The sequence below is a fragment of the Mastomys coucha genome, unplaced genomic scaffold (genome assembly GCF_008632895.1).
Source record: "Mastomys coucha isolate ucsf_1 unplaced genomic scaffold, UCSF_Mcou_1 pScaffold18, whole genome shotgun sequence".
In the NCBI taxonomy this organism is placed as follows: Eukaryota; Metazoa; Chordata; class Mammalia; order Rodentia; family Muridae; genus Mastomys; species Mastomys coucha.
In genome coordinates this window covers 60,701,094-60,727,025 of record NW_022196900.1, presented here as the reverse complement: position 1 = coordinate 60,727,025, position 25,932 = coordinate 60,701,094, and the positions used below count along the sequence as shown (strand labels likewise).

Sequence of the window (25,932 nt, the reverse complement as noted above, 5' to 3'; positions counted from 1 at the left end):
TAGGGAGGAAAAATGATAAGGTATGGGAAATTACTATCCTATAATGACAACATCAAAGGAAAATATAAGTTCACAATAAATATTAATATATCCACACGAAACAGAAAGGAATGTACACAGAGCGCAGAGGAAGAACACCAAACCCCCATCCACTGCCAGCACGCCAGTCCTATTCTTGTTTACTAAACACCATTTCCACGATTTCAAAGATGGAAACAAAATTAATATCCTTCCTTGAACTCTCCTTTTAGTCTCAGGTGGGAAAAAGAACAGCCAAATAATATGTTGCCGACAGCTGGTGAAAAAGCAAAGGTGTTGCAGGTTAGTTTCTGAGTATGGAAAAGGTTTCTCTTCTGTGCTGGTGAGTTGGGATGCCCATCTAAATGCCTGGCGCACCTTCCATTGTCTCAGTGAGCTCCCGGTTAACAATCTTGTTCTTCTCACATGCAACAGTCAGTGAAGCTAACAGCTGACATCTCTGCAGTTGTTCCTGCTAAATTGCAGCAATGGGGAATACCCTTAATTCTGAGCACTCATAGGGAGCACCGGAACCTCAAGTATTTCATAAAGCAGGGTTGGGGGAGGGTCGTAATTCAGCAGTACAGGACTGGCTAAGCATGCGTGACACACAGGCTGTAATCCCAGTACCAAAACCAAAAAGTTTCTGAAAGTAGGAATAATAAACCTAAAATTCCTTCTTCAACCACAGTGCAAAAACAAATCAAACAAAAACTAGAAATTAATAGCAAAATTTAAAGAAAAACAAAACCATAAAACCCTTTGAGATGGAAAATTTTCTGGCTAGAATGTTCGTTATTCACATCAAATGGTATTACCTGTACTTTGAAATGGTTGATGATTATTCCTGAATTATCAAATAGTAATTTACCAAGAAAAAAATAGTATTCACTCCAACCAAATATATTGCCTTCATTTGTTAAAAACTCAAAATAACTCTTCTGGATTAAAAAAGCTTATAAATGCCATAAGATAGTTAAATTGTGATTTATACAAGAAAAGCAAAACCACCCTACTAGAGGACTATAAGGAAGGAAGCTCTCTCTCTCTCTCTCTCTCTCTCTCTCTCTCTCTCTCTCTTTCACACACACACACACACACACACACACACACACACACACACACACAATCCTCAGCATTGGGAACATATTATTGTATACTTTAAAAATGAAACCAATTTTCATGCTTCGACTATTTTGTCTCAAAGATAGCTTTAAAGCTCTCTCACTTTAGAAGAGTCAAAATTAAACTTCATAGGCACAGTGACACACTTTCATGATCTCCGCTAGCAAAAGGGGATAGTAGGAGGACAGCAAGCTCCAGGACACTCTGGGTAGTGTAGGAAAACATTAGAGAGAAAACAAAAAAGCAAAACAACAACAACAACAACAAAATAACAACAACAACAAAAAGCAAAACAAAACCAAATCCTATAGCATGGAAATGAGCACATGTGCTGGGTAAAGAGATTGCTGGGAAGAACCTCAGAAGAGCCACCCCATGTTTCCTGTGCCAGCTTCTCTTGAGTCCAGCACATAGTATGACAACTGCTTGATTCTCCTCGAAGAGCCAGCCTTCTCCCACTGCCTCATCACTGATCCCACAGATGCCAATCATTCAAAGAAAATTCAGATCACTGTTCACTTCTCTCCCATCCCTTTATTTAACCTGTCTTACTCATGATACCACACTCTACAGTCCTAAAACTGTGCAAGCAAACTGTTAATTTTTACTTCATAAATTTAAAATTAGATAAAATGATTAGGTCCTCATAATTTGAGCCTTAGTTTTCATATTCACTAAAATACTATTAAGATTATTCAGACCTGGCTGTTAAGATGGTTTAGTGGCTAATAGCACTGGCAGCTCTTCTAGGTGTCCCAGGTTCAAATCCCTGTTTCCACATGGTGGCTCACAACCATCTATATAATTCTACTTCCTAGGGATCTGATGCCTCTTCTGGGCATCAAGGGCACCAACTATGTGCATGGAACACAGACATACATGGAGGCAAATATCCATATACATAAAATAGAACAATGACTTAACACCTATTATTGTTGCTGCTGTTATTATTATCATTATATTATTATTATCACTATTATTATTATTCAGACATATATATGGAAAACTGGCTGCTTTTCCAGGGGACCTAAGTCCAGTTCCCATGCTCAGATCAGGCAGCTCATAACTGCCTGTAACTCTAGCTGCAGGTGATTCAATGGCCTCTTTTGGCCTCTGAGGGCACCTGCATCCATATGTACAAACCAATACATAGACATATGCACATTAAAAAGTAAATTAAGTTAATCTTTGCAATATTATTTAGGCTAAGCATGGTGACACAAGCCTTTACTCCCAGTACTTGGGAGGCAGAGGCAGGTAGATCTTTGAATTTAAGGCCAGCCCAGTCTACAGAGTGAGTTCCAGGATGGCCAAAGATATACAAATAAACTCTGTCTCAAACATACCTCAGATAAATCCAAACACAATTACTGTAAATCTATGTGCTTACTGAAAGAAAAGCACTGGACTGGTTATATTGACCAAATGGAAAAATCAAGCCTAGGTATTACATTATTCAAACATTTTAAATATAGCACCATGTCATTATTTCCATAGTTAGTGACTATCTAGTAAACAGGCAAGATCTCTAATATAGCAGAGAGGACAATGGCTGAGTCAGAGCACCCTTTCCTGTGAATTCTAGCTGCTAGCAAACTTGTAGCTTCCATAAATAAACTTAACATGGCCATGAAATGCCAACATAGAGTTGATAAGATCATTTTGAGCTGCACACATCAATAGTATTTCTGCAAGCCTCATTGCTTTCTGGGTACTATCCAGAAGAAGCATATTGGTGAAAACCAATGCACCATATATCACCACTAAGGGTAGAGTAGCACTAGCCACCGTGTGGGTGGAGAAAGAGAGATCCAGTTCTCAGTGAGGATAAGAGATGGACCCAGGCCACTCCCAGAAGCACATCCATTCTCCGGTACATCCCACTGATCTCACTCATGGCTTCCCACACTGCTAGCTGTGGGAAGCACCCCAGCACCTTATACCACCACTGCACCATTACACCAAGATGTAGCAACCAAGAAGATTCCGTGGGTCTCAGCTCCACTTTAATGAAAAAGAGATCATACCAGGATTCCAGCTCCGTGGAAGCTATGAGTCTAGCTGGAGTTTCATAGCATCTAAACATTCCAAAAGGTTTGTACCGATGGTTAGCAAGACTGCTTAGGTGTAAAGGCACTTGCTGCATCCCTGGGACCCATGATAGGAGAAAATTGACTTCTGAAAGTTGACCTCTAACCTCCACATATGCACTATGACATGTGAATGTGTGCACGCACGCACGAACACACACACATACACACATAGTAAATAAAATGTTGTAAAAAAAAAAGCAGTAATTTAACACACACACAGTAAATAAAAAATTTTTTTTTAAAAACAAACAGCAATTTAGTCAAAAAATTAAAGCAAACAAATGTGGAGGAAAGTTTAATTATTGACTCTAGGTGAATAGCCCCAGGTGTGTTCTTTTAAAATTTCTGTGGGAGAAAAAAACCCCTAAACATTAATTTTGGGAAATAATATTTTAGGCGGTAGTGGTGCATTTAATCTAGAGACGGAGGCTGGATGATCTCTCTAAGTGGTCTAGGCTTTCAGGTCAGCTATGGCTAATAGTGAGATTGTCAAAAACAATAATAGTAACTTTCTTTTTTTTTTAATGATACTGGGTACTGACTATTGGCCTAGTGAACATGGTAAGCAAGTATTCTCCCCCTGACCTATATCTTTACCCTTTTTTAAAAAAACAGATTTATTTACTTTATTTATATGAGTGAATTGTAGCTGTCTTCAGACACACCAGAAGAGGGCATCAGATCTCATTACAGGTGGTTGTGAGCCACCATGTGGTTGCTGAAATTTGAACTCAGGACCTCTGGAAGAGCAGTCGGTGCTCTTACCTGCTGAGCCATCTCTACAGCCCTATCTTTACCCTTTTTAAAATTCTGTTTTGAGACAGGGCAAGGCTATGTTACCAGGCTGGCCTTTCCCTCACTGTGCAGCCCAGGCAGGCTTGGAACTTTCTGTCCTGCTGCATCTGATTCTGGAATAGCTGGGATTATAACTCTGCATAACCACATTCAGGTTAACTCTCTCTGAATCTCTTAGAAACTTACATTATAGTTTCTATAGCTAAACAAATAAAATGCATGGATCTGGGTTTTTTGCTTTGTTTTGTTTTGTTTTTTGTTGTCTTGTTTCTATCCTGTATCAAGAAACACAATACAACACTGGAGAGGCAGAGACAGGCGACTCTCTGAGTTCAAGTCTAGCCTGGATTACAGAGTTCCAGGACAGCCAGGGCTATATAGAAAAACCATATCTCAAAAACAAAACAAAAAACAAAAGAAGGTGGCTGGAGAAATGGCTCAGTGGTTAAGACCACTGCCTGCTCTTCCAGAGGTCATGAGTTCAATTCCCACCAACCACATGGTGGCTCACAACCATCTGTAATGGGAACTGATGCCCTCTTCTGGTGTGTCTGAAGAGAGTGAGAATGTACTCACATAAGACAAACAAACAAATCTTTTAAAGAGAAGAAAAAAAGAACAAGTAAAAAGGAAGAAAGGACCACAATCAAAGATGCTCTAATCTAAAATAGTACCCATGCTCAAGTCTCATCCTAGCTTGGTCTTTTCCTGACCCATAACTCAGAAATCAAGACTTCATTTTCCAGTTCATGGACTTGTAAAATTTTTATTTTCTTTCAAGATAGAGCATATTTATGGTACTATTCCTAAATAAGCAGAAGTATTTATAGTTGCAAAAGAAATGCCAAGCCTATAAACTTGATACTGGATAGCCTTTTGTGCCTTTGGACCCGTATTTTCCTTGCATCCTCACTCTGGATGGTGGGAGTTGTGCAGTGGCCAACGTTTGGGGGCCTCAATTCCACTTCCATACAGAAATGGCAAACCTAGTTTCCTACTCTCTGCATTTCTCTCAGATACTCCACCTATGTTTCAGAATTGTTTTAGCTGTGGGTGCTGTACTGGCTGGTTTTGTGTGTCAACTTGACACAAGCTGGAGTTATCACAGAGAAAGGAGCTTCAGGTGAGGAAATGCCTCCATGAGATCCAGCTGTGGGGCATTTTCTCAATTAGTGATCAAGGTGGGAGGGCCCATTGTGGCTGATGCCATTGGGTTCTATAAGAATGCAAGTTGAGCAAGCCATGAGGAGCAAGTCAGTAAGAAACATCTCTCCATGGCCTCTGCATCAGCTCCTGCTTCCTGACCTGCTTGAGTTTGAGTCCTGACTTCCTTTAGTGATGAACAGCCATGTGGAAATGTAAGCTGAATAAACCCTTTCCTCCCCAACTTGCTTCTTGGTCATGATGTTTGCGCAGGAATAGAAACCCTGACTAAGACAACTACTGCATAGCCTGTCCTTAGCATTCTGCTACTCTGAAGAGACACTATGACGACAGCAACTCTTGTAAAAGAGAGCCTTTAATTGGGGCTTTACAGTTTCAGAGGCTTTGTCCATTATTGTCATGGCGAAGAAGCATGGCAGAGCACAAACAGATAGGTGCTGGAGAAGTAGCTGAGAGTTCTTCGTTTGGATACGCAGGCAGCAGGAAGAAACTCTGGGTGTGAACTGGACTTTTTGCAACCATGAAGCTCACCTCTCAGTAATGCACTTCCTTCAGTAAGGCCATACCTCCTAATCCTTTCAAATAGTGCCACTCCCTATGAGCCTCTGGTAGCCATTTTTATTCAGACTGTCACAATACCTAATAATGTTGGATTTTAGTTTGCAAGCCAGTCTGGACAGTGCTGTGTTAGTTACTATTCTACTCCTGTGAGGGACACCATACCAAGGCAACTTATTAAAGGGAGCATTCAATTGAGGAGCTTGTTTACAGTTTCAGAGAGTCAGTCCATGACCATCATGGTGGGACTCATAGTGGCAGGCAGGCAAGCATGACACTGGAGCAGTAGCCAAGACCTCACATCTGATCTGCAAGACAGAGGCCAACAGAGAGCAGGACTAGGCCTGGATTCAAGTATATGCATTGATGAGGGGCACTATTATCAAAGCACCATGCACGCTCTGTCTCAAGTCCACTGTGTCGTTACTGTACTGTTTTATTTTACATTTATTTGCAGAGCTTACTACATTTATGCTTTTTTCTCTTTGTGTCTTTTCAATTGGACATTTAGATTTGGGGGGGCAGTGGTGGCACACCTTTAATTCCAGCACTCTGGAAGCAAAAACAGGCAGATATTTGAGTTCAAAGACTGCCAGAGCTACACGGAGAAGCCCTGTCTTGATAAAATATATATATATATATATATATATATATATATATATAATTATTTATATAAAATATATGATATATATATTTACTAATGTTCTTTACAATTCCTCTATTGATTTTTTCTCATTTCTACTTTATAAAAACTTAAGCAGTATAAAATATCTAGGCAATTATATATTTTCAAAATAACTCAGTAGGGTCTACCTTTAAAAACAAAGAGAACAGTGAGGTGGCTCAGCAGGTAAGGGCATCTCCTCAGGCAACCCTGGTGAACCGAGTTCCCTCTCTGGGTCCTACACAGTGGAGAGAGTCTACTTCCTCAGACTGGCCTCTGACCTCCGCATACTTCTGGAATATGTGCATGCACGCGCACACATGAAAAATAAATACACGTAATAACAAATTTTAAGACGAACATATAACCACACCCAAAACATGAGCAAGAAGAAGTAGATCCACCTCAGGTCTCTAAAACTTAAAATTTGAGACAGGAGGGAAACAAGTTTATACAGCTCTTCATGTACATATTTGTCCTCATCTCTATAGGCACTTGCTTGATTTATGCTCTTTTTTTTTTTCTTCATGTGCATGGCATTTTCTTGTCCCTCTGGTCTTTGATCTTTTTCCACTCAGGACCTGGCCTTCTCAGCCTCCTTGTTTTCCAATACAGAGAACTTTAATTTGTTGTCCTGACTGCTTAGCTTTATTTTTTCTACTTCTGATATTTGATCTCATTGGCTAACTTGATAAGATCTAGACCCACTTGGAGACTTGGGAATTATCTTGATTAGGTTAATAGAGTTGGAAAACTGGGTCACTGTGGGTGGTATCATTCCCTAGGCTGAAACCCTAGCCCCTATACAAAGGAACAAATGAACTGAATATGAGCATCCATCTCTCTGCTTCCTGACTGTAGAAGCAATGTTACCAGCTGTTACAAGCTCCCACTGCCCCTTGACTACCCCTCCACAACTATAAGTCGAAATAAACCCTTTCTCTCCTAAGTCACCTTTGTCATGGAATCTAATACCACAGCAACAGGAAAGTAACTAATATAATACTTGGCTTTGATCTCTATCAGTCTTTCCTCCCCTGCTACTATTTGAGTTAACATGACCAGGGTCTTTAGAATACCTTCTTTTTTTCACACTCAGAATTTTCATTTCTATATGAATTCTTATTTTCTTGATTGCTTTTCCCCCTTTATTTCTGCTTTGACTTTTTTCTCTGAGCTATGTGATTCTTTCTTATCTTCTCCATTTTCCTGTGTTCTCTCTCTCAGCTTCATGACCTTCCTCTTCTCTTGTATTCCTCTCTATATGGTACTCCTTTCTTCTACTGAGCTCTCTTCCATGACTTCTAGATCACACTCTCCTGCTTCCGTGCCTACTCTTCCGTGGTCCCTTGCTCTACTGCTTCCTATTTGCTTTTGATTAGAGCATGTTCTCTACAGCTATCCTCTGCTTTAGCTAGGCTCATGCGCACTACATTTGGATTCTGTGCATCTTCTCCTGACTTCTGCCCCTTTCCTGATCTTTTTGTTTTGAATCAGACTTTCCTTTAACATTTTCTACAACCCCTTCTTTATTTTTGGACCTCATCTTCACTCTTAGATTTCTCTTTTAATTTTCCCCCTGTGGCAGCTTGAATAGGTTTGGCCCCCATAGGCTCATGTGTTTGAATGCTTGACCCATGGGGAGTAGCACTATTAGGTGGTGTGACCTTATTGGAGGAGGTGTGGTCTTGTTGGAGAAAGTGTGTCATTGTAGAGGTGGAGCTTTGAGGTCATATACATGCTCAAGCTATACCCAGTAGAGCTTGAATCCATTCTCTTCCTGGCTGCCTTCATATCAAGATGTAGAACTTGCAGCTCCTTCAGCACCATGTCTGTGTGGATCCTGCTGTGCTTTCTGCCATGATGATAATGGACTAAATCTCCTAACCTGTAAGCCAGTCTCAATTAAATGGTGTCCTTTACAAGAGTCGTCATGGTAACAGTGTCTCTTCATAGCAGTGGAAACCCTAAGACACCCCCTTTCCTCACTTTTTGTTTGTTTTTTATTTTATTTATCATCTTTTTCTAAATTTCTTCTGATGTCTTTCTCTTTGCCATCAGATGTGGTTTTAACCTTCTCTTCCTTTTTCTCTTTTCCATCTGGACTCTTAGATGTGTCTATGATCAGTTTTTAAAATTGTATTTCATTCAGCTCGCTCTTTTCCCCTTCCATCCATCCTTTGCCACTTGACACCTTTGTATCCTGTGTTCACTGAGTCTCTGGCCTCTAATGCTGGGGATTCTCATATGTCTGGAATGGGCCCTTGATCTGCATCAAGGGAGTCAGTAATGTCTTCTCACTTTACTATTCTTGTGAGACCCAGCAACTAAGAGTCATCTCTGTAGGAAGTGGCTGAGCCTCTTGTAGACCACACCCTCTGTCCTCCACCCACTCCTGCCATTTTTCCTTACCTTGTCATTGGCTTAACGAAGACTTTTCTCTCACTAGGAATCTGTCTTCTGGTATAGAAGGAGTCTCTTCCAGATGGACAACACACAGAAGGGGTGGGGCCGTGCTTCAAGATTTTCAGCCCCAAATTCACTAGATGTTATTCTTGAATTTCTTTTCTTTTTTGTGGTTTCAGAAATTTTTGCTGTTCCTTCCTTTTTCCCCCCTCTTTTAATTTCTCTTCAGAAGCATTTCAGAATCAGAACACTGAGTCACTTGAGCCATTAGAATGACAGTGACGGTAAAGACTGTGACTGTTTATATCCTGTCTTTTCTTAACTTCAGAATTGGAGAGTACTCCCTCCCCACTAGTGAGTCACTTCTTGGCCAAGGCTTTGCTAGCTGCATCTATTTTCTGCTTTTATAACTCTCACACAGCTTCTTGACCTGAGATCACCTGCCCAAAGCCAGCGCAATACTCAATGTATTGTGGAGCCAGTTTCCATGTTATGAAGTTGAGAGCTGTTTTATCCATTCCTTTGTTGGCCACTGAGAGAAATTCTGTATTTAACTGCAAAAGTCTTGTCTTAAAAATTCCTTCACACATTCTCCTTCTCTTCCAGGCCCTTCACTGAAGTTGCCTCTGAACCCTGATCCCTTGCAACTCTATATAAAGACAACAAAAATTCTCATGTTTGGGGACACAAAATTGGGAAAGTGACTCAAAGACGACTCTTCTGGTAGGCTGATTGTTAATGACAATGACAAAGAATATATTGAGAATGCTAGATGTTCATCGCCATAGTTCAATCTTTAAAATGAGAAGGGAAAGAAACCTCCATCCTGGTGACTGATCTAAGCCCTTTGCTCCCATACTAATGCAGTTTTGTCTTTTCCAGCCAACCCACTAACTGCCTCCCTTCCCCCACAAAACCATGCTGGCATGAAGGGAGCTGATAATCTTGTTTCTACCCAGGCTTGAACTAGTTCATTTGTCAGCTTTAAACAAAACCCTTCCATCTCACCTATTTCCTACATAGCAACTGTGGTGGTTTGAATATCCTTTGCCCGAGGAGTGACACTATTAGGAGGTGTGGCCTTGTTGGAGTAGGTGTGTCACTGTGGGTGTGGGCTTTAAGACACTTGTCCTAGCTGCCTGGAAGCCAGTCTTCTCCTAACAGCCTTCAGATGAAGATGTAGAACTCTCAGTTCCTCCAGCCACATGCCTCCCTGGACACTACCATGCTCCCATCTTGATGATAATAGACTGAACCTCTGAACCTGTAAGCCAACCCCAACTAAATGTTGTCATTATAAGAGTTGCCTTGGTCATGGTGTCTGTTAACAACAGTAAAACCCTAACTAAGACAGTTGCTTAGTGTACACTCCTGTTTTGCTTCATTCTCATATTCTTCTTTTGCACTCCACTTCCACTGTTTTATGACTACTTTCATTTTAGTCTCTTCAGTAAAATAAAGTGTATACACACCAAATTCTGGCTGTCCTCTCTCCATTCATTCCACTCTGGTTTAGATGATTACGGAACAGTAGTAGTATGTAGTTGTGTGTAATTAGTAGTAAGTAGCAGAGACCAAAGTGAGGACTATGCATCAGAGTATGTGTTGTGTATTGAAGACTACTTATCTATATCCCTGACAACTGAGGGTCAGCGAGCTGGATGCCTCTGTTCTTCAGTATTATCCCCTTGTCTTGCCTATTATAAGTTGATTGGACTTTCTGCATGGATGTCCACATTTTCATGTTTCTTGAAGAATGTCTTAATGCTAAGCATTCTGAGTTAAATCTTGAACTTCTAGAACATGCTTTATAGATATATACATGTTCAGAATTTTGAAATCTATTTTTATAAGAATGTTGGTCTTGAGTTGGTTTTGTTTTCTTCTCAGAGATCCACTTATAAATGTGTTGGGCCTTCTCCATCCCTTATAGCTATTTCTCTCTGAACATTTCTCCTTTTTATCATTTTGTTTTAATCTTATGAGTTTTCATCCTCTATGTCCACATCTTCCTTGTATGTCTTGTTGAATCTGGACTCTATCATACACCCTGTAAGTTCTTTCTTAAGACCCTTGTCTCACTTCATGCTCCTCACTCAACTCTTAATGGCTTTCTTCTTGTGTCCTGCACAGGACTGAATTTCTGAATGGTGGTGTCCTTCATGTCTCTCTGTTGTTGCTTCTCTGATTCTGTTTGATCCATGTTGGAGTGAGTGGTATACTACAATTTCCTCTGCTCTGACGTTAGGTCTTGGATATTCTTTATCAGCTATAGAACTTCGATCCCCAATCTATTTCCTTTTAAAAGTAATTCGTAGATTGTTGGAAAGATGACTGGGGAGTAAAGACACTTACTGCCAAGCTCCAGTTTGATTTCAAGGATACACATGGTAAAATAAGAAAACCAACTGAGGTTGTCCTCAGACTTCTACACATGAGCAGTGGCATCTACACACACACACACACACACACACACACACACACACACAGTAAGAATAATTTTGTGTGGCTAGTGGCTGCTTTTTCTGCTCCTTCTCCAGATGCTGGATTTTCCTGCTCCAGGTGTTTATATAGCGATGGAGCTTTACTGAACAGCACCCTCTGCTGTTGGTGCACTAAAATATATTTTTTATTACTGTGTATTAACATCAGACACCATCAAGCCGAAGCACAATTATGTGGTACCAGTTATCCAAACCCAGGTTTTCAAACATGCTATAAATAATCTACAGAGCTACAGAACCAGCCTCCTGAAATATTATTTCTTAATGGACGGTATTTGGGGGGAGGGTAATGCTAGGGAAAGTCTAGTATCTTAGATTTCCTGGAATCTGTTGCTATGGGTTTTTCTCCTTATAAGTCCTGCCTATCATCCCATTTCCACAAGAGCAACAGAGCTCGTACTGATTTTGGGTATTTACTCCACTCAAATGAAATAGGAGTTTGCAGTATTGTGTCCTGGCTATAAATGAATTAACTATGACACTATCCTGCTTTTGTTGGTTTCTGTTTTTTGAAAGATGTATGGAATGGCTCAGACTTCTAAGTAGCTATTATTTTCAGAGTCCTTGTTTTTTCTGATAAAACTTTAAATGCCAATATTGATAAAATTTTAGGCAAGACTCTTGTCATGGTTTGAATATGCTTGGTCCAGGGAGTGGCGCTTTTTGGAGGTGTGGCCTTGGAGTAGGTGTGTCACTGTGGGCATGGGCTTTAAGAACATCCTAGCTGCCTGGAAGTGAGTCTTCCACTAGCAGCCTTCAGGTGAAGATGTTGAACTGTCAGCTCCTCTTGCAACATGCCTGCCTGGATGCTGCCATGTTCTTGCCTTGATGGTAACAGACTGAACCTCTGAACCTGTAAGCCAGCCCCAATTAAATGTTGTTCTTTATAAGACTGGCATTGGTCATGGTGTCTGTTCACAGCAAGAAAGCCTTAACTAAGACAACTCTCATGTGGAAATGCATCAGTTCCTTGTAATAAACCGAAGATGGAAAGACCAATTGAGACAAGTAGAGCCAAACAAGTAAGCAGGCTAATACAGGGCAAGTTTAAATACACTGAGAGAGAAAATGGCTCTCAGGGCAAAGCAATGCTCTCCTTCCTCTTACTAACCATGTTGGCTCAGAATACTGTGAAAAATCCTATGACCAATGTTTTCAGGGTAGTCTGTTTGTCCTGCTGTCACTGTGTCCAGTCATCTGGAATGGTATGCTTAATGATGTTACAATTGATGGATCTAGACTGTCCCTGTACACAGACAATCTCTCTGAAGACAGCGGCTGCTCTAGCCTCATAGATCTGGACTTGGCAGTTCATCTCTCTATTCCTGATCACTCCTTGTCAGAAAACTGTGTTCTTCCATGACCTTAGATGGTAGAATAGAGAAAGTCTATGACCAGATGCAAGACAGTCTCTCCACTGGAGGCTTTCCAGGCTTGTGAAAGGGACTGACACCAGAACCCTGGCCGATAGAAAATCCTGATGCAGAAGAAACACAACAGTTTAGTTCCTTCTCAGTTCATGTGTCATAGCTCTATACCCCAAAGAGTCATCTTCACCAAGAACCAAGGTAGGTGGATCGTGTGGTCAAGTACCTGATGATGGGAGTCAAAATGAGGGAGAAGAGCTGAGTCGCCCTAAGTGAGGTCTCTTTAACCACTTACTGAGTGGACAGGCTTGGCCGAACTTATCATCCGGGCTCATCATGACTCAGCTTATCACTGGTTCATGGCCAACCACTGGCATCAGACAGCCTGCAGTTTGAGCATCTCCCATGGCATTCACATCTGCACACACACATGATTTAAACGGGTTTCCTTAAGTCTGGCAATGGTTGCTGCTTTATTACTGAGATGCTCATAAGTTCCTGGCTTAAAATTAGTATGAAACAGGATGTGTTGTGGGAGGCTGAACCAAGGCCTCAGAGGTCAAAGCCAGCCTGCATCAGAGTGAAGTAGGGTAGGTCTACCCAGCTGAACTCTAGTGAGATAAACCAGTGATTGAAGCATACAGTGCTCTCTGGCACATGTATTACCCAGAATCCTAAGGTCCGCCACCATTTTTTGACTGTCTCCCAATCAATAACATACAAAACCTTATCTCAGACTAGTCACCAGGATGACCCTCATTCCTTTATCTTGCCTAACTTAAAATTGGCCCACAAGGTTCTGCTTCTTCAGCAATGCAATGTTTAAATTTTTGAAATGTTAAACATACACCAAGTACAGGTTTATCTGAGGAAAGCGGATGATGGAGCCACAATAGTCCACGTTACACTAGTGGTAGCAACAGGCTAGGAGCAGTGGCTCCCTACTTTGCCACAGAGCATCATTCCATTTTGCCTCAAGCTTACAGTCATCTTCTCATCTTATCCTCACTTCTCCACTGAAGCATATACTTTTTTTCCCTCCTGTTACAGCCTAGCCATCCCTTTCAACTGAACTCCTTAGCTCACATCAGTGTTGACTTACTGTCATGTAAATCTGACATACTTTCTGGCAGTCTATACTGTCTCCCACCAACAAAATCCAAGGCCTTTCCCATTCCACCTCCAGGCCACTCCAGCCTGTTCCCCAGGCTGCTGACGTGGCCTCCATGCTGCTGGTCATACACACTCAAACCACCCTGCACACCCAACTGCATCTGCCTGGATTCCTTCTAGCACAACTCAGCTCAAATATCAATCCTTCCTTGGCTTCCCCTCAGCTAAGTTAGTTACTGCTATTCTTTCTCTCAATGGATGGGTGAGTTCTAATAGTTCTAATTACACATGTTCTCCAGACAGCTGGGAACATCAAGGGCAAACATCTATTTACTTTTGTATGCTTAGAACATAATGAGGTTTGACAAATCAATAACTGGATGACATGACACTCTCCTTGGCTCAGCTCCCTTAGGCTATGCCATCTTGCAGTAATAGACTAACCCAGAGCCACCAAGATAGCTCAGCAGGCAAAAGTGCTTGCCATCAAACTTGATGACCCAAGTTTGATCCCTGGGACCTACCTGGGAAGAGAACGGACTCCCAGTTCTCCCTGATACAGGGACAACCCAAATATTTTAAAAACTAAATTTAACTAAGGTCTCCATGGCCTTTAAAAGCCAATTTTTAATTTCAGATACTACTCGCCCATTCTGGACTGGGTACATGTCTACTGTGCGCTTCCCCCTTACAGCCCCATAGCATTGCCCAGATCACTACAAGACCTCCGACTCTTCCAGTATCAGCTCTAAAGTGGCACAATCTGTCTTCTTCTTTTAATACCTGCAGCAAGGAAATGCCCACGTATGAAGGAGCCCAGAGGGCAGGGATGTAAGGGATGTAAACTTCTCCAGATGAGGGAGTGTGAGTGTCTCGACTATATGACAACTTACCACGCAGTCATCCTATTCGAATGGACTTCCCCATCCTTCCTGGAGACATGAGTTTAGAACTTGCTTACAGCTGGTTTTAGCTGCCGAAAGGGCCCCCCAGGTGAGAAGGCCATACCATGGTTGGTAAAGGCCAGGGCTGTGCCTTCAAATTCTCAGGTTTCTTCTGAAAGGGCACTTTGGTACTTCTTTCACAGCCCCAGTTCAACAAACAACCCTGCAAAGGGCTCCAGGTTTAACAGGTGAAGGACAGGGCAAACAGGGAACACGAGGGCACATGAACATAGCAGTGACACAGCAGGAAGACAAATAAGACTGGGAGCACGTTTGCTTTGCCATCATTACTTTGTGTAGGTTACATTGTTTGCCTCATTTTGCAAATCACAGACAACTGTGGATAATAGAAAAACTACCAAGTGGTACAAATGAGAGAGAACTGGTGAAGCTTTACAGGGTATAAACAGCAATACAAAGAATAAATGAATTCATCGTATATTAAGCAGAAAAATGTTTATTTCTATCAAATTCAATACAAATCAATCTTCAAGCAAGATAACAAAAAAAAATCAATTAATACAATGAATAGTTAGGATAGTGTATACAGAATAGACTCTGAATTAAGCACATATACCAAAATCAAGAGGAACACCAACTGTCACTGAAGAAAAGCTGACGTGTCAGCTCTGGGGAAACTTAAGCCAACACTGAGTTGAAGACTGGCTTGAACTCGGGGGATCACAGTGAAATGCCATTATAGCTCAACATAGTCCCCCAGAGATCTGTCCAGCTCAAAAAACAAAATTTGCAAATTCAGTAGTACAAGTTCTCATAAAACTAGAGAAGCCTTGAGCCCTACCATTTCTTGCAGTTCACACAAAGCCTGGGGTTTTCCATTTTTCTTCTCTTTTCCTGAATCCCAGAGAGAAGGTGCAGTACTTCTTGCAAAAGTTTTAAACAAGAGCCTTTCAATGAAAGAAAAGACACTGTGCTTCCTACAATTGTCTGTCACTAGAGGGAGTCTATGTAGAGTCTGGGCAATGGCTTACTTAGCCTGTCTCCCTCACACTCAACCACATACAGAATGGTCAAACCAAGGAGTGCCCTGAGGCAGTTGATGGCATTTATTCTGGCAAGAATTGTGCAGTTTGCCACACCAAAAATAAGAGTACCATTTATAGTTAAATTTAATGTTTCAATAGATGCCAGCTTTCCTTCATATGGCTTCCTGACACCTAGAACTGAGGCAGATTAGCCTGGTCCAAACCCAGCCTGCCTTAATGCCTTATATTTAGCAACTCCTTTTGCTCAGGCAAAGAGTATAAAAGAAATAGCCTCATGCAGCCACTCTCCCTGAGCCCTCAAGCAAACCTAAGCAGGCTCATGGCCCCAGGTTGCTTAGGTCAAGACAAACAGCTAACATCCAGTAAAAAGTCAAAGGATTCTGAAGCAGGAAAACCTGGGACTGAGTCATAGCTCTACTGTTTACTCATACAAAGAGCCTGGGCAAGACTTCGTTTCCTGGACTCTTGTTTATAGGAAATATTGGGTGTGCCTGGGAAGATTCACCACAATGCGTATAAAGGTCCTGAGAGCGCGCACTTCACTCAGAAGGCCTCCTTCATAGCACCTTTTTATCATAAATACTGGAGGAATAAACACGCAGTCTTTCCCAAGTTCTAAGCAAGAGGGTTGTGGGGAGCAAACTGAACGAGGCGCCTGTGAAGGTAAAGTCAGAATCTCAGGAGACCACCCAGACTCTTGGCCGTGTGTGGCTTCAGAAGGAAAAGCCGCTCCTCCCATTCCACCTTTGTCAAGACACTTCCAGTATTAATGACCATTTCCACAAAATCATTTAGGAAAGAACAGCCATGTCTGCTGCAGAGAACACCTTTCCACCAATGGACATGAAATCACCCAGGACTTTGGGAAAGATGCTGTTGCCCCTTGCTGCTCTTTTGACCCTGGTGTCCCAGTGCTGATTGCCGTAGTCTGGCTACTGAGCTTGAAATACAGAGAGCAACAAGAGTGTGCAGGCAAGGGCCTGCTCACACCCCATTGCTCTCCCCAGACGCTAGAAGAGATGAAGAAGTAAGTTTGAAGTGTTCGCATCTCTCTTGAATTACCTGAATCCCTTTAACTCTCTACTTCCCTTGGTTCCTGGGAATCGTATCTCAGGGTTTCCCACTCCCAACCTGCTCCTCCAGGAAGCCTGGGCTTTTATCACCCAACCCCTACCAAGTGACATCCAAATGGAAGCTTCCAAAGTGATCATCATCGTGACAATGCCCAGACAGTCACAGACCTGCACCATGCACCGCGGCACTCCAGAAGCTTCTGTCTCTGTGTTGAGAACGTGAGTGGGGGATGCTGGCCTGCGTCTCCACTAAGGCAGACACAGAACATGCGGATGAAAAACGACAGAGAGGGACCACAAGAGTCCAGGCGGTAGAGGAAGGCAGACAGAGCCATGAGCACAGAACACACGCAGTGAATGGACTAGGGATTCACACGACATCTTCAGAATGGAATAATGTCTCAATACCACTAAAGTGCTAAGCCGACCCCACACCCTGACCCCAGACAGACTATGAGATGCACACTAAATCACCACCAGTAATGGAGGACCACCTCCTGGGGACAGGCGGATGCAGGACACCTTTTTAAGGCAGTGGGAAGACACTTCCGTGCTCTTCCCAGAGAAGAGTAATAATTATAACAAGGTGGCTGACAAGTCTGGTATCCAGGGAGGTGAGCCTTACAAATGCTTTCTTGACACATAATGACTGACAAGATATTGGTATCTTCCTTTCTGGACTTTATGGCCACCTAGAGACTGCATCTTTGGAATAGGAAGAAAACAAGCAAAAGGATTCTGAGTTCTCAAAAATGGTAAAGCTGTCTTACTCAGTGCAGGTGCTGTGTACATCTAGTGCAAGATGCTCCAAGCCCTCAGGCTTGCTCCCTTTACTGACCTCTTACCGTCTGGTGAGTCACTCACAGAAGAAAAACACTGACAGCGTTAGTATTTAGCAGCATGTTCAATATTCATCTTGCCTTGAACCCAACCATCTCATTAGTCCAGTGATTTCCATACAAATACTACTACTTCTCTACAGAAGATACAATCACCCCACATTTCTGTAAGTAAGCATTTCCCTTGTTTTTTGAGAACCCTGAAGACTTCAGGGGAATCTTTTTTAAACATTAAAAGGTACAGAGTGGGCTCAAGATAGAGCTGCTGTTTAAACCAAGTAAGCCTTCTGCCTGGATCAGCTCCCAGAAAGGAGGAGAAGACTGAATTCAGTCACCTACTTCTCGGTTTGTATAAAGGAAACTGGAGGGGTCAATGCAGAAGCTATCATGGTCCTGAATAGCCTGAGAAGGGAGCAAGCAGGTGAGAAGATTCAGACAAGAGAAACGAGGATGTCTGGAGAGCCAGGGAGAAACAGTCATTGGGGAAAAGCAACCACTGAGTGCAATTAGCGTCAATTGTCAGAGCGTATGGCAATGGACAAGCCAGGACCAGAGCCCTTCAAGTTCTCAGGCATTCAGTGCTGTGGTTTCATAGCCTGTGGGAGGTGGGATAAACCAGAGAGCCCACCATTGCATGCAAAAAGGCTCTGATAGCTAGCACATGGCTCAACACTGGTGGAAATCCAGTCTATATTCGTTCCTGTGAAGGGCGTGATGCACCTGCAGAGCCTCTTTTCAAAGGCAGAGGAGGGTTTCCTTCTTCCTGAACTCTTTTTCTACCTACTAGATTTTCCTCATTACTTCATCACTTAAACTAGAAAAGATGCTGCAAGCTATCTCAGCTGGCTTCTAATCTGGCCAGGGCACCAAGACTACACGCATGATTGAGTGGGCGACCATGTCTTCTTGGCTCTCCCCATGGCAGGCTCAGTATGCTTCTTTGGATTGAATAGGTGTGATCTTGTTGGAGAAAAGTGTGTAAACATAAGGCCAGATTCTGTTAGTCTCCGTCCCAGAAAACTGGTGGAGCACTCCACGGCTCCTAAAAGACAATCCAAATAAACAACGCATCAGGACAGGCAACGATCCAAGGTGAAAGCAGGTACCATCTCCTAGTCTATTTATAATTTCCCAGCCAGCCTTAGTCAATCTGAATCACTTATTTATACAAACGAATGTCAAGATATCTGAGCCAATTAAATAGGAAACCGAGGGTTGGGGATGCTAAGGGCTGGAGCTGGAAGACAGAACACCTGGATAACATTCATGGAACCTCAATATCAACTGCCAACTCCACCCGCCAAAGGAGAGAAATCTAGACAATTTTACAGAGAGATAACTAGATTTAAATCCTCATGTTCTAATAGATCCAGAATAAACACAACAGACTTTACCACTTCATCTACCTTCTGAGAGGTATAGGCCTTTACACTTAGCCTTGGTCCAGTGCTCTTCCCAGCATCAGGCTCCTTGCTATGAATGCACTGAGACACACACACACTCACTTGTACAGTTCGATGACTGGTTTTGCCGCATCCTTGTACCGTCTCAGCCTGGCAGCAACCGCTTCAGGTTTATCATCTTCTTGTTGGACAAGTGGCTCACCAGTGATGTCGTCAATCCCCTAAAATACCAGAAAAGCCAATTAACATGGCCAACCATTACTGGCATTCCCAAGGTCTTTTTTGTTCAACCACATGACCAAAGTGAACTCCAACCACATATGCAACAGGCCTGGGGCTTCTTTGTGACCTCATATCCTGAAAAGACATTAAATCTTAACTATTCACATCCTTATAAACACATCCCATGATAGAGTTATTTTACACATCTAGTTATTTTATGTGCATTGGTGTTTTGCCTGCATGAGTGTCTGTATGAGGGAGTCAGACCCCTGGAGCTGGAGTTGAGAAAGTCGTGAGCTGCCATGTGGGTGCTGGGAATTAAGCCCTGCAAATTGACCTGAGTCCTCCACACCTGTGCTGCAGCACCCACATGTGTGCACATTCATATACAAACAAACAACAGTAATAAAAGGACAACAACAAAACTTTGGTTCAGTACCAACTCTGCCAACTTTCAAACTGCTATAGAGTAGTCTCTAAAATTAATGACATGTCCTAGGGTGAAAACAGGCAGGATGCTAATATCTAGGACCATCAGAGACAATCATTCTAATGCTAGCAGAGGCAGAAGCAGGTGGCTCTGTCTGTGAGTTCAAGACATAGTTGGTCTGGTCTACACAGTTAGTTCCAGACAAGCCAGGGCTACATACAGATTTCCTTTCCCATACTTGCAATCCTCTAGGAAGCATGGCTGCCTGCACATAGCACCATAGCAGCATCAGAGCTCTGCTCCCAAACCCACAGCTGTCCTCTCTGGGGAAAGCTGCAGACGTAAATCTGTCAAAGACAGGCAGGGGGGTGGGGGTGACTCGGGGGTCTCAGATGTAAATCTGTCAGACAGGCTGGGGGGCGGGGACTCGGGGGTCTCAGATGGACCACTAAAGCTGACTTTGACACGCTGAAATCCTGCAGGAGCTGGGGGCCTTGGGATTCACACTGACGATGCACGATAATACACACCATTACCAAAGGTATTATGTTGGTGTGACAGGAGAGGAGAGGCCATGCCTGACCTGAGAGCCACAGTACTTAGCACTCACTTTGGAGGACCAGCAAACACAGCACTGCTTCTAGAAGTAGCAGAGTAGCGCTAGGGCAGCAGCTTCACTCTATCCTGGGAAGACACCAGTGGCTGGTGGAGCAGGCTATTCACTTCCACATGGAATTGTAATTATATGTTCTTTCAGGGGGAGCTGGCCTTTGGAACGTAGGGTGCCAGTAAGAAGAGCTTTTCGGGTATTGTAAGATCAGCTTCTATGAGATAGGCTTCTGCTTCCCTGTCTTTATTTTCAAACTCCTTTCTTCTCTCTCTATTTATTTTCCTATCACTGTACCTTGGATTACACTTGAGTGGCACGTTCCTACTTACCCAGCCACTCAGAAGGCTAGGACCAGTCTGGCCAACACAGTGAAACCATGAAATGAATGAAAGACTGGATGAACAAACAAATCAATTAGTTAGGAGAAAGAAAAAAAAAAGGAGACACATCACACATGAACTTGACATCATTACTGGCCAACAGCGACCAGAAGTGGTGACACCAGCTTAACTCCCTGCAATCATTAACTGCTTCATCTACACTCAAGGCTTTTTCCATATGAAGATTTACCCAGTAAGATACCATGCCACCTACTCCAGTCCAAGAGCAACCAACTGGGCTCCTGCATTAGTTCAGTCAGCCATCATCAGGGAGCAGAGGGAGAAGCCAACAAAAAGCTGAGCAGTGATAGTCTCAGCAGGCATGGGGTGCATACCCGTAACCCCAGGCATTTGGGAGACCAAGGCCAGGTAGAGAACTGTGAGTTTGAAGCAGCCTGGGCACCTACAAGGGGGAGTGAGGCGGAGGTCTACGTCAATGGTAGAATTCTTATGGAATGTTCACAAGACCCAGAGATTCTGAACCTCAACACTGAAGGGCAGAGAAAGCACCATGTTTATTCTTTCTCCCAACTCTGTAATTAAAGATAATGCACCTATTGTCCACTTTATTTAAAGTCTTATAGATGAACACTTGTTTTTATTTGCGTTTTGGCCACTATAATCCCTGAAATAATCACACCTTTTTCACTTGCTCGGGCCACCTTCACAACAGTTGACTGGACAGAAATGTAAGCTTTTAGTCCTTTTTAAACTGTACATTACCATTTGGCTTTAAAAGGGGTCTTTCCAGCACTCTGAGATCAAGGACTAATCAGACAGAGGTCTGTCTCAATCAGTCACTCAATCAATGATCATCAATAGTTTAATGAACCAACAAGGAGAGCGCCACTTTCCCCAGGTCGTCGCCAGCAACTCCCTGTCTTATGAAGTTTTTTAATCCTCGCTTTCACCACTTTGGTGGCTACTGAATCTGAACTCTTTCCTATACTGTTTGACCAATGTTTTCTCCGTGCTCCCCTCCCCCAACCTCATACTCCTGTCCTCTATCCAGCACAGTATATCTTACCAGCACTTGAGGTGGGTTGAAGTCCAGGTTATAGACCCTTCCGCTAGAAGGGTGGATCCACCGTCGGCTCAGACGATCTTTAAGTGTCTCAAAAGGAATATTCAAACTGATGACTAGGTCCACATCACAGATTCTGTCTAGTGCTTCTGCCTGCACTAATGTCCTCGGGAATCCTAAGGGCCAAAGAAACAGAAAAATCAACTGTAAGCCCTGGAATAATAAAATCTATATAGTCCATAAGGATTTAACAGAGGTTACCTCTGTATACTCTTTTATAGCCCAGCTTCTATGCTTGGTCTAAGGAGTCGCATGATCAAAACAGACTGCACTGAACTGAAAAAACCTCTAACCTAGCCTGTTAACCACCATGTTGTGCTGTTGGGCAACATGTACTTTTCCTATTTCTTCTTCTGCTCAAGAGAGAATACAGACTCCTATCTGGGTCCCTAGAGCTCTTATAGCCTGTTATTTATTCTAGGGTTAACACAAGTAACGATAGGCCTTGAAACCCTGAATCAACAGATGTCTTTATCTACACTTTATGTACCATGTAACCTAAGGACTCTATATGGCACACTTGACATATGCCAGGAGAATGGTAGCAAGCACCCATGGTTCCATTATTTGGGAGGCTACATCAGGAGAGTTGTGAATTTCAGGCCATCTTGGGAAATAAGTGAGACCCTGTCTCAAAAAGAAAAAGAAAGAAGGGAAGAAAAGAAAAAGGAAGGTTAGCCAAAAAGATTTAAGCCTGAGTGAATATGGTGACATGCACCTTTAATCCCAGCACCTGAAGGCAGAGGCACGTTTGAGGCTAGCCTGGTCTACATAGCAAGTTCCAGGCCAGTCAGGGCTACAAGTTAAGCCCGATTTCAAAAGAAGTTAGCCCGTTAGAAACTATCTGGTTGCTACAAAATTTACAGGTCTGTCCAGTTTTCTAAATGTGGAAAATGACAAGATAATCTGGGCTCATATACACTGCCACTTTTTTTCTTCAATAATACGGTATGAGGAGGAGACTCAGCCACAGAAGCTGAAGTGGGACAGGGAGGCCTGGCTTGCCTTTAGCTCATGCCCAGCCGTTACAGAAACAGTGGTTAGAAGTGACAGGCCTTGAATAGCGTTATTAGGGTAGGTGTGGCATCCTAAAGCCCTGGACATGGTCTGAGCCTTTGAAGACATCTGAGCTGTTGTTGTAGGTCCTGAAGAACAGGCTGCCACTTTGATCATGAGGTTGTGAAAAGTGGGCAGTGCAATTTAACGACTTTCAAGATTTTAGAAATACGATTCTTAGCCTCAGCTTTAGGCCCAGCTAAAGTCTTAAGATCTGGACCCCAAAAGTGGTAGGTGGAGTATTCCTCAGCCAGGTCTGAGCACAAGGCATTCAGATGTAATTCTAGCACCATAGGCTGCCAAGAACACTGCCGGGTGAGCCTGGCCCTTTCACCACTGGTAGCACATGTATTTCTGAAATGTACACATGGACAGGAGTACTGTATAAAGACCTATCAATCAAGACCACCTATATGAATGAGCTACTCATACAGACTGGAAGGGGGTGTTAAAGAAATGTAGGCATTTTGCTTTTCTGATCTATATAGCTAGCCTTCATTATCTGTTGATCCAAGTTCCCTTTTAGAGATTTATCCTTGAAACTGAATGAGATTCAAGTTCCTGGAACAATGATTGAACCGTTAGGATATCCGCTTATGAAAAGAACCTCTCATATAAATCCAAGGTTAAAACATGATCCATGAAAATCTTTGAATAGACAAATCCATGTCTAAGTAAGAGGAGTTATTTCTGGGGACATGGAGAGAAGCTCAGCAAGAGGGAGGATGTAAGACCCTGGATTCAAAACTTGGCACTTGTATGTGCACATGCATACACACATAAGGGGGGGAGAGAGGGAAGGAGAAAGAGGAGAGGAAGCTAGAGGGAAGGAGAAAGGGGGAGGGAGAGAGAGGAAATATGAATCTGACTGAAGAGGCTACTACTCATCACAAAAGTGACCCCAGACACACTCCCAACCCAGCATGGTACTTATCCCACTAAACTAAGTTGCTGACAGCCCCTGAGACCTGGGTAGAGCCCAGAACATGGGGAGATGCCCCCTGGGCAGGGATGCTGAAAGTGAATTGGATGCACATGCACATTTGGCCAACAGGTGGCAGCATTTACAACTTCTTCACAAATATGAGATTTAGAACTGGAAGTTGACTGTAATCAACATTTGGGAGGAGCTGAGACAGGAGGACTGCTGTGAATTTTAGGATAGTGTGGCTACAGAAGAGGGCCCAGTTTCACCGATAGTATCAGGGAAAGGGAGAGAGAATTACTGGCAAATGAGTGTCCTAAAGAACGGGATGGCAGTATGCTAGCTACCTACTGTATGGTTAAATATCCCAGCAGAGTGAAGAGCAAACTCAATACCCGCCTCTCCCTTTAGCATGGCTTCACAGCTTACAGGAATTATCTAACTTGTCCTTCCACACTCATCACCACATATTAATCCAATCTAGAAGACATGCTGTCGCCTAGCTCATTCAAACAACCTCGAGGTGGAAAGCTGAAACCTCTCTGAATCTACCACACTGTACCACTAACCACAGCACCAACAGGTCTGCCTCAGATCCTTAAGGATTTCTGAGGTACAGTGAGAAGTGGCTAAATTCCTTCTGGCCACTGGGACTTGGCACCTGGTCCTCCGAACCTCCACATGAGTCTGAGGAGGGCAACTAGAGTGGAAGGCCTCAGCAACAGGGCAATGGAATCAGCCTGCATCTGGTTTTCTAACTTGCAGAGTATTCACAGGGAGGTACAGAGTCAGGGTCTACTGCCACATGCTCAGGAAGATCTGCCTAGTGGATGCAACCGTGCAGCTCTGTAAGGCAATATAGCCTTACATATCTGCCCCAGTTGGCCCCTTGTGAACGAGCCCTGCATCTCAGGGGCCCTGTCCTCTGCCCCGTATGTGACTGTTCCATGTTTCCAACCTCTGAATCCATCTCATTCCACCCTCATTAAGGCAATAAAAAGAGTAAATGGCATGCTTGGTAAGAGCTATGGCCTCTATAGTCCCTTCTGTACCAGGTGCGCTACAGCCCCTCGCCCCTTGCTCACTGCAGTGTCCTGGGGTTCTCTAGAACAGTGGTTCTCAACCCTTGGGTCACAACCCCTTTGGCAGCTGCATATCAGATATTTATAGTATGACTCATAACGGTAGCAAAGTAACAGTCAGGAAATAACAACAAAATAAAATTGTATGGCTGGGAGTCACTACATGAGGAATTGTGTTAAAGTGTCGCAGCATTAGGAAGGCTGAGACCCACTGCTCTAGAACACAATGTCTATGAAATACAAGAGATGTGTATAATAAGCGGCCCTGCACGTAAGAGTTTATGAGTTAGCGATGAACTATCAGACATAATCCGGGCTTTCAAAATTCAAAAATTGTGAGCTAAACAGGGTAGCAAAAACCTGTTCCCAGCACGTAGGAGGGTCCTGGTTCACTTTTTTTTTTTTTTTATGGTAGTCTCTATGTAGTAAAGGAATTTATTGATGACTTATAGTCTGTAGTCCAACTCCCAACAATCAACTCCCAATAATGGTCGGCAGCAGCTGTGAATGGAAGTCCAAGGATCCAACAGTTGCTCAGTCCCACAAGGCAAGCAGGCGAAGCAGAGAGAGCCTTCCTTGTTCCAATGTCCTTATATAGGTCTCCAGCAAAAGGTGTGGCCCAGATTAAAGGTGTGTGCCACCACACCTTTAATCCCAGATGATCTTGAACTCATAGATCTTTCTATCTTAATCCCCTGGGATTCATAGCCACTATACCTCAAGATCTCCGTGCCAAGATTCAGGTCGGAAACTTGTATCTCTCAGCCTCCAGATTAGGGCCAGGTGAGCCTTCTAATTCTGGATTGTAGTTCATTTCAGATATAGTCAAGTTGAAAACCAGGAATAGCCACTACACCCATTGATTCCAATTAGTGCTTCCTATGTGTGCATAGTTGTAGAGCACCATTTACTGGAGCATGGGTAACCTACCATGATCCACACTGTGGAAGAAAACTGACTCTTCTTCCCCCAGCACCCACCAACTGCCAAAAGCACCCTACATTTTCTTTTTTTTTTTAAACTTTTATTGCATTATGATGAGAAAAGTTACATGATTTCAATTTATCTGA

General features: G+C 43.0%; 1 protein-coding gene across 3 annotated transcripts in view; it reads right to left on the bottom strand.

Moving 5' to 3' along the window:
* Positions 1-15,188: 15,188 nt before the first annotated feature.
* The window catches only part of Ak4 (adenylate kinase 4), a 57,730-nt gene continuing 46,986 nt past the window's right edge, over positions 15,189-25,932 (bottom strand). For all 3 annotated transcript variants that reach the window (XM_031377951.1, XM_031377952.1, XM_031377950.1), the window contains exons 4-6: positions 21,743-21,915; positions 19,176-19,294; positions 15,189-18,712 (exon numbers count right to left, since the gene is read on the bottom strand). In XM_031377951.1, the coding sequence (XP_031233811.1) occupies positions 18,598-18,712; positions 19,176-19,294; positions 21,743-21,915 (407 nt within the window). In that variant the 3' untranslated portion in view covers positions 15,189-18,597. The remainder of the gene's footprint in view (positions 18,713-19,175; positions 19,295-21,742; positions 21,916-25,932) is intronic.